We start from the raw sequence: 9,530 nt of genomic DNA, 5'->3' as shown, positions 1-9,530 counted from the left end.
AGGATGATGGAACATAAACCGCAACAATCGTTTGGATCTCGAATTTTGTTGCTAACCACAACGGAGTATCGCATGAACGGACCTAAAATCTGTAGCATATATAAGGTGATCGATATATATATATATATGTATGTATGTATGCAACACATTAGTTTTTCTTGCTACGCCAGTTAACAATAAAAACATAATGATCACTGTTAATCGGTGACACGGAATAGCTACTAAAAAGGTTACGCTACAGACTACGTTACGCACAGAGCTAATTTAAATACGTGCATATGGAGTATGGACGGTATATCTACGAAGAATCCACATAGAAATGAAAGAGACTTGGTTCACATAAAATTAAGGAGAAAAATACATTCTAAAAAGAAGAGCCTCCCTTCAAAATGGCAAAACGTTGAAAGCTTTATCACCATTAATGGGTTATACTTATATATTTCGTTGGTCTTGGTGCATAGCTTTAAACTAAGAATTTATAAGCTCGAACTTTAATGGACAATTAAAGACTTGAGAAGCTCACCGCTTGAGTAATTATTTATCATAAACAAGTTAACGATACCATGTGAGTTTTGAGTTTTCCCAAGTTAATGTATGTCTTGGAGCAGAAGCTACGTGGTCGCAACTCGTGAGTACTATTCAAGTCATTCTCGTCGACAGTCTTGGTTAACAAGCAAGAAATGTTGTTCTCTTATTGTGTAAATCTAATATATAGTTTAAATATTTATCCTTAACCTCTTTCTTTAAAAAACAATGTTCATATTGTCAAACGTACACCAACAAAGTTAGTAGTCAAAGTTTCGTACATACGTTTTAGTGATTGTATTATTATGTATAATGATAACCAAATTAAAATGTATTACAAAAATAAATAGAGAATTCAGAAAGATATAGCAAGGCTAATCTGTATTTGTTTATGCTGGAAAATCCGCAAAACTTGGGATAACAAGTGGAGAGTCACCTTCGTACGGTTGCCATGAAACATGCAGCAAAGCCAATAATTCAAAATAGTTTTTGATGTATACAACTATTATCAACTATATGCCAACTTTCAGAAAATAACTATCATCAACATGTTTATTTAGATAATACTCCTTTCTAAGCACTACTTAGTTGACAAAGCGCGTACTGATAATAAAGTAAACGTTTGTTAAGTGTATTTTTATGATTATATTTTGACAGTCGTTAAAAGGTACATAGTGATCACTATACACTTTTAAGGTTTGATTATATTTTACATTTTTACTTGGAAACGAAGAAGCCGTTTTATTACTACTTTTTTTCAACAGGAGTCTTTGATTTATACGGTTTCAACTTCCAGCAATAAATGAAAGTGAAACACATTGAGCGGAGGCCAGCAAGGTTACGATTCTCATATTCATCTAAGACAATGGGAGATTGGTAATCTCGAAACTCGTCTTGTAATTAAGGTCTTTCTTCAGCGTCAAGGATTTTTATTAATCTAATTTAATAAGGAGCCTGGCGTTCACCATGCTCTCCTGGGCACGACCTCTACCATCCAAAATTAAAATCATTCTTTTGCTAAGTTATATACTATATACAAGTTTTCAGGCATTTGTATGTTCGGCTATATAACAATAATTAAAAAGCCTTGAGCCGTTAGCTAGATTTGAAAAAAGGTTATGATTCTTATAGAATACTCCCTCCGTCCCACTTTAAGTGGTGTTTTAGAGTTTTTATTTTGTCCAATTTTAAGTGATGTTCTAACTAATTTTGGTAGAATTTAATATGATTTGAATTTTATGACCAATTATAAAATACTGTAATTTTTTATTATTGGTAAAACTAGTTTTATTTAATGTATTTTTATGTTACCAAGATAAACTACATAAAAATATATATTTTCTTAATCTATGTGCAATAACCTAAAACATCACTTAAAGTGGGACGGAGGGAGTACTATAGTATCCTTTATAAAATGGTTCATAATGGTTTATTCAACTTGTTTGTGTTGCATTGGGAGTTACTCCCTCCGTTTAATTTTACTTGTCGTTATAGACTTTGACACACAGATTAATAAAATATTTAAGTTTGTATATTTACTAGATAAAAATATCATTACCAATACATCTAACCAAATTTCAACCAATATAAAAATAATTTAGAATAAAAAGTCAATAATTTTTGTATTGAAATCATAAAACGACACTTATTTTGAAACAAAAATTTTGCTCTAAAACGACATCTAATTCGAAACGGAGGGAGTATTAGTATTGCCATTTTTTCTTGAAAATTGATATTTTGACTTCTTATGGTGGACAAAAAAGACTTCTTAAAATATTTTTTCATGTATGTGGTACATGAAGCATTCCTCCGGTTAGAATGGGTTGATATAATATGATAAAGTCTTAGTGGACTTTGATATAAATAGTGATTTTGTGGGATATTTTTAGGATAATCCGTTATACTTACGCAAAAGATTTGATATTTGAGTTTTCAGAATCAGCAATGCTTTTCAGCCATAACTTGCAGCACTGCTATGAGGGATAGTACATTGTTTACAAACACGAAACCATAAGATTAAATGGCTTAATCACGGTTTAGAATTGATCAATATGGATGTATGTTCCTTACTCGGATTTGCAAAAAAAAGAATGAAAACTAGTTTCTCGCTCGTAGAGTTAGATATCACGATTTGAAGTTCATAGGAAATGTCGTTCAGAAAAAAAAAGTTCATAGGAAATGATACAATCCCTCAACTTGGAAATTAAGCAAGCCGGATTATATCTTAGTATATCTAGGTGAATGGTTAAAGGCCAAAACATATATTCATAACGAATAAACTCGTAAAGAAAAAAATATACAAACAATAACATTCAAAAGTCCAGTACAAACTGAAGAGGAAGACACCTAAATCAAACACAACAAGAAAAAAGTCGAAGATAGGGAAAATAATTCAATGGTAAGACACTATTAGCAAGGTTGTCTTCAAGTTGAGTAAGTGATCTTGTTCTTGAGTTCCATTTTTTGCGAAAATGTGGCCTATCTTTTCTTTTCTATCGATGCAAATTGGCTTTCGCATGTAATATTTGTTAGGCTTTTGGCGTTTTACCAAATCCGTGATCAAGGTTACTTTTGCCCTCAACCTAGAACTTCTCGAATGCTCTGGTTCTCTGGAGAGGCTGAGCTGGTGTAGTCAATCTCGTTGCTCTCTTTTGTTTATGTTTTCTTTCTCGGAATTCTTGCTCGTTGCTTTAAGTTTATTTCAGCTCCAATGGAAAAGCCCATCATTCAGTAGAAGAACACAGAGAATAAAGAGCAAATGGGAAAGGGATGGACTTAAAGTTTACAAATTCCATGAGATTTAAATGAAAATGGGAGATCATGCGATTTCTTACTGATCTCAGTCTTCACAATTTTTTTTTAATAAGACAGAAAAGTTTATAAATATGATTACACGGAAATGAGAAGAGTTCTTTTAGGTTATTAAAAGGAAGGGGCAAGTCCTTGCGGGGGGGAGAGTGGTCAGCCCATTCCGTACTTTTGAGTCCAGGTACGGGCAGTAGACTCGTACTTGTTCTTGTCAGTCTTGTACATGTGAGCAATCTCCGGAACCAAAGGATCATCCGGGTTTGGATCCGTCAACAACGAACAGATCGACAGCAGCACCTACACACGCATATGAATACACTGATCTCAGTTTGATGCAAAAGCAAGTTAAGTTTTTTCATTTGTAGCATGGACTATTACTTTTTGGCCCCATCTAGCTGCTGTTCTATGGATCTCATATAAATAAGATAGAAAAACATAGGAAGTAAGATAAGAAAAGAAAAGAGAAAAAACCTTGGAAATGGTGAGGGCAGGACTCCACTGCTCCTTCAAGATGTCGAGGCAGATGCTCCCATTGCTGTTGATGTTTGGATGGAACACCTTAGTCCTAAAAGCCACCTACAATTTTTTCATTTATTTTTTTGGGGTCACAGCACACCACCAGACACACATATGAGAAACTAAAGAAAGCACAACATGCAATGCCATCGATAGAGAGTAGTAGTGAAAGGAAGGGAAGTAACCTTGGGAGGTTTAAAAGGATAATCAGGAGGGAAATGAATGGTAACAAGAAAAACACCGCCAGAGTAAGGGCTGTCGGATGGACCCATTATCGTCGCTTGCCAATGGAACATGTCTTCCGCCACCGGTCCTGTCCAAAATTAAGGAAACAAAAGAAGATGACTTTTTAAGATGGCATCCCAGAAAAGTCACAACTGAAACCAGATCTAACTGACAAGTAACCCCAATTAAATAAAGTTTGAAACTTTGCTAAAATCAAAAACAAGGGTTATTATTATCATGATGAACCTCATCTGTTAGATTTTATAAATCTCAGCTGAATTTTACGCAAAACCAACCAAAAACGAAATCAGAGAGACGAACACATGATTCAGATCTAAGCAACACGAGAGAGAGAGATCAATAATATCAAAACCAGAGCAAAAGAGAAGAACAAAAAAAGCCAAGGATCCATCCATCCATCCATCCATCAACATCATCAGGCAGATGAGCAACCAAAAAATAAAAATCGAATCGTAAAGTCACACCTGCGCTGCATGAAGTAGGAGGATCCTTCTGCAGATCCTTCAATTCCTTCAATATCCGTTTCGATGCCATCCCCGATAATCACCTTTTTACGATCCCACAATCAACAAAACAAAACGGTCAGAGATGCAATAAATAAATATAAAAAAATACACACAGCTAATCAGTCATACGTTACCACGGAAAGATTCAACAAAAGCTAATACCTTTCACGTTTTTGGTTCAGCTTCTTAGCTTTAGATTCTTCGTTATTTAGGAAAAGAAAAGAGAGAGAAAGGAAACTGTAAATGGTTCTTCTCTTCTCTCTCTCTGTGGGTCGCGACCCACAATAAATAGGGTTGAGGAAAATATTCTGCTTCGTTGATTTTACTTTTTTTTCTTTCAGTGGGAGGGACTCTGCTTTATTCTTCTTTTTTTTTTTTTTGCTTATTAGAGGAGATACTAATAATTATAATATTGTTTTTTGGGTGGGCCTAACTTAGCGTTGCACTTACGGAATCAAAAGTTTTATTAAAAAAGAACGCGCTTGGTTCGTATCATGTGGCGCCGATTGCTCCATTCACATCAGGACGCGACGTCGTCGTTTTTAGTGTTAATAAGTCGTGTGGATCCGACGGCTGAGAATTGTAGTGACCATTTGGCGTCCATTTCCTTGCTTTCAAAGATTCCCATGGTTTTTGCAAAGGTCAATCAGTGGTTGATGTGACCATGATGAGCTTTCCTTTCAGGTACCTCATAAGAGAGGCCTTGTTTGATTTCTTCGCATTTTCTGATTAAATTTGGGGTTTTCTTTGTTGTGTGTCTCATATTAGTAAAGGAAATTTGGTTTGGTTGGAAACAGTGTTTTAAAATACGGTATAGGCGCCCGTCTAGACGGCGTTTAAGCGCTATACGGTAATTAGGGATGTTGTATTGGGTTGCCCAACCCAACCCAATCCTATTTAGTTTAAGCCCAACCCAAAGTGGCCCTAACCCTTTTAGACCCCATCATATTATTTGTATTAGGGCTAAACCCTTTTTAACCCATTTTGAACCCTTTAATTTTTTTTATGTAAACATATTTTTTCTGTAATTTCTTACAAAATTATATGAAAATTAAATCAAATAAAGTTAAATCAAAACTTTGAGTCATATAAATAGTAAGAAGTTTCACATTATTGATTGTCACAAAATAAGTTTAAAAGCTTTGAGTCATATAAATAGCAAGAAATTTCATATTCAAATAAACAAAGTCTTTCACATATTCTTTGCTCGTTAAAGACTGCAGCAACCAGCTTTACTCTCTAGACAAGTTTATATGCCAGCAACCAGCTCGTTGAAGATCTGTATTTGCCAAAAAAGAATATATATCAAACAGAGCATATGACAAGTTACAAATACATACACGTCTTGTATATATGCTTAACCGGACCGAGACTATTAAACTAATACATGCACGTCTGTGAACTAGACAGATACTTCAAGATGCATCACAAGATCACAAAATCAGAAGCAAGCACACACTGGACCACAAAACCAGAAGCAAGCACACACAAGTACACAGCATATACAAGTAACCCAACCCTATTTAGTTTAAGCACACACAAGTTCCAACGCAGAATCACACAAGTACATAAGTTCCAACGCAGAATCACACTCGAGAACATGACACACTAAAGACACTCTTAAGAAGACTTATATAAGCAGTAATGAACTTAACAAGAACCGCATAACAAGTCATCAAACTAGTTCATACAGAAAAACAGAAACTAAGTAGCAAAGATTTACCTTCATGCGCTAGAATCTCCAACTTCAGAGTTACTTTTTGCAGCATCATCATCTTCATCATCAAAAAAATCCAAAACCCATTCTCAAAGATGTAAAGATGAACCCAAAACCCATTCTAAAAATCAAACACACATGATTGTTACCTCAATCAGAGAAGAGAGCTTTGAGATGCTATGGAGAAGCCTGAGAGATCCTGAAACAAATTAAACACACAAACGCCAGTAAGGATCTAAAACAAATCAAACACACATGAATACTTGAAACCCAAATCGGAGGAGATAAGAATCAAATCGAAGAGAGAGATCGGAGAGAGAGGCTGAGATGATGAAACTCACAGTGTCGAGCGTCGAGATGGGGAGAGATCGGAGAGAGAGAGATCGGAGAGAGAAGCTGAGATGATGAAACCCACGAACAAAGAGATGATGAAACCCAGAAGGAAGAGAGAGATCGGAGATGAGATGTTGAAACCCAGAAGCGAGAGAGAGATAGGAGATGAGATCGAAAACGAAGTAGAAGCTTCTCGTCGAAAAGTTTTCGACGTCAACAAAGAACGAAGAAGAAACTGAAATCAAAATGGGCTCAATCCTCTTAAAACCCCTTTTTTTTAATCCAAACCCAAATAAACCCCAATATGATTTACAGTTACAACTTTTGGGTTAGGGCTTTTAAAATTTTTTATGGGTTGGTACTACCCTAAATATTAGAACCCAATACAACATCCCTAACGCTAACTGACCGTATTATTTTCTTATTATACAATGTTTTATGTGGATTTATATAATTTGGACGCATTATAGCGTTTAGACGGATATAATGTGGTTTACTCGGACGTCTAGGCGGATTTTAAACATTAATATTTAAAAAAATAAACTACTAATATTATTATTATATTTTATTAATATTATTATTTATATTACTTTTACTTATTTTATGTATTTATATGACTGTATATATTAGTTTAATTTTTGCAAAATCATTTTAAATTTATCATCTTAATATACTTAAAATGGTTTTAATTTTTATAATTTAAAACTATTTATATATGTTAAACTATACAATTACACATAAAATTGTATTTAAAATATATTTTCAAAACTAATGTATATATATATTAATCTTATACTTATATTTTGTGTAAAAGTATATATCCGTATATACCCCGTTTAGACGTCCACATATACTAGTAGGCGTTATACAGTCATCTAGCGCATAATGAACGCTTAGCGCGTTTTAGAACACTGGTTGGAAATAATAAGGTTCGCAAATTAGATTTCATCACAGTTAATTTAAGTGTATGATTAAAAATTAGATGGTGGCCCATGTTATGTCCGGAACTAGATATGTTTATTGGGCTAGTCTAGTCCAAAACTTGCAAAACTCACATATGGTACCAATATAACCAGAAGGTCCAGAAATAGTAATACATTTACCACAATACATGATCCAACAAGTGTTTTATACTCTTTGGAACTTTATTTTGTTGTTTATTTATCCGGGTTTGACTTTTCAAATGATCTCATGTTTGAGTAATGAAATAACTTTTGATGTAAAAAAAAAGTGTTTTATACATTAGATGAATCAAAATTGAGCAAACACACAATAAGAATGGGTTCAGAGAGCGCTTGAAGATTACATCATATATGTGTCTTGGTACATTGGTATAGTGGTATTTCTAGAAGACTTGTATGAATCAAAATAATTAAGAAGCTCAATGGCTGCAACTTGGATGTCTCTATTAGTTACAAATGATGATATGTAACTAAAGATTAAAAACGAGAAGAAGAAGAATATGGATTCGTCTACCTCTGATGAAATAACATTAGTTTTCAAGCAAGGGACTGAGTTTGAGGAAATAAATTTAGAGGCTGTAGTGGTGTTTTCTTATACTCTTGTCAAACACATGAGACAGATAGTAGTTTTGAGAGTAAAAACACCCATGCCTAAAATTTGAGGAGCTTGCAACCAGTATCCTCCCTCGAGAGTTTCTTTTTTGCTGGCTTCTGCTCTATTATATACCTCTAAGCTAAATGATATGGTTCACTAAACCGTGCGTGCATTTAATAAAGGAGGGGCTTCCACATCTATTTGATTATCGTCCTGGTCCGAAACCTTGAGACATCTCATACTATTTCCAAAACTTCCATTCTTGATCTGTTTGAACCATTTCTTCTGCTTCGGTGGCTCAGCACTTATGGCAATCGCAACGTCATTGGGGAAGAGATCACGTTTCACAAAAGCGTGCACCACCGTCAATACCAGGACACCTATCACCATCAGAGTTGCTGCTCCAGACATCACAACCGACAAGACCTGAGTTGCTACTCCTGTGACTTCGCCCGAGTATTTTATCGACGCAGTGGCCACCGCCGACATAGGAAACGTGTAAGCCCACCAAGCTAGCGAGAATCTGACATTTAGCCCCCACATATATGTTGGATAAGCTTCAAAGATAGCTTAGGAAACAAGTTATTCATAAAAGGAAGTTTGAATAACTAAAAAGGAAAAACTTGATTTAGATTTATGTTAAGTTTCTAGATCACATTGTAATAGGTTAAGCTAAGACCCTATATATAGAGATCTATATTGTAAGATGATCTCAAGAAGTTAAGAGTTTAATAAAACGAAGAAACTGTTTTATTAACAAGCTTTCATATTCACACATTCGATCCTTAGGCGACTTTATTTGGTATCAGAGCTTAGGTTTTTGTGTGATTGTGAAATCGAGAAGCTGTATCCATGGCTGATACAAAAGCTTTAACAGAGATGAAGCCACTAGGAAGAAGAGAAGACTTTCCGAGTGCTGTAATCTGTCCGATGCTCAATACGACGAACTACACTGTTTGGGCAAAGAGGATGAAGATTCTGTTAAAGGTTCACAAAGTTTGGGGTGCAGTAGATCCAGGCACTGACGACGAAGAAAGAAACGATCTCGCAACGGGACTTCTGTTCGGTTCAATACCTGAAGCGATGGTTTTACAAGCCGGAGAAGATGACTCCCCTAAAGTTATATGGGAAGCCATTAAAACCAGAAACCTTGGTGTTGAACGCGTTAAAGAAGCTCGTCTACTAACGCTGATGAATGAATTCGATCGATTAAGTATGGAAGACTCGGACAGTATATATAACTTCACGAGCAAGTTAACAGAGCTTGCATCAAAAGCGTCCTCGTTGGGACAGAGCATTGATCAACCAAAGCTCGTGAAGAA

The 9,530-nt window shown here is 35.2% G+C and overlaps 1 protein-coding gene and 1 long non-coding RNA gene across 2 annotated transcripts; both read right to left on the bottom strand.

Annotated features, from left to right (window-relative positions):
• Positions 1 to 3,535: 3,535 nt before the first annotated feature.
• Positions 3,536 to 4,940, bottom strand: LOC108817119 (SUMO-conjugating enzyme UBC9; the record flags this gene model as incomplete). Its single annotated transcript, XM_018589729.2, is given in 5 exon segments — positions 3,536 to 3,630; positions 3,805 to 3,909; positions 4,035 to 4,162; positions 4,560 to 4,642; positions 4,764 to 4,940. Coding segments are annotated over 4 exon segments (398 nt in total), but the record flags the coding sequence as incomplete, so codon positions are not given.
• Positions 4,941 to 5,679: 739 nt separating this feature from the next.
• Positions 5,680 to 6,395, bottom strand: LOC108841615 (uncharacterized). Its single transcript, XR_001948158.2, has 2 exons — positions 6,325 to 6,395; positions 5,680 to 5,880 (listed from the first exon to the last, which is right to left on the bottom strand). It is a non-coding gene; the product is annotated as an uncharacterized LOC108841615 (long non-coding RNA).
• Between the last annotated feature and the right edge of the window lie 3,135 nt (positions 6,396 to 9,530).

The sequence above is a fragment of the Raphanus sativus genome, chromosome 2 (assembly GCF_000801105.2).
Source record: "Raphanus sativus cultivar WK10039 chromosome 2, ASM80110v3, whole genome shotgun sequence".
In the NCBI taxonomy this organism is placed as follows: Eukaryota; Viridiplantae; Streptophyta; class Magnoliopsida; order Brassicales; family Brassicaceae; genus Raphanus; species Raphanus sativus.
The sequence above is the reverse complement of the archived record's forward strand: the minus strand, read 5'-3'. Positions and strand labels throughout refer to the sequence as shown.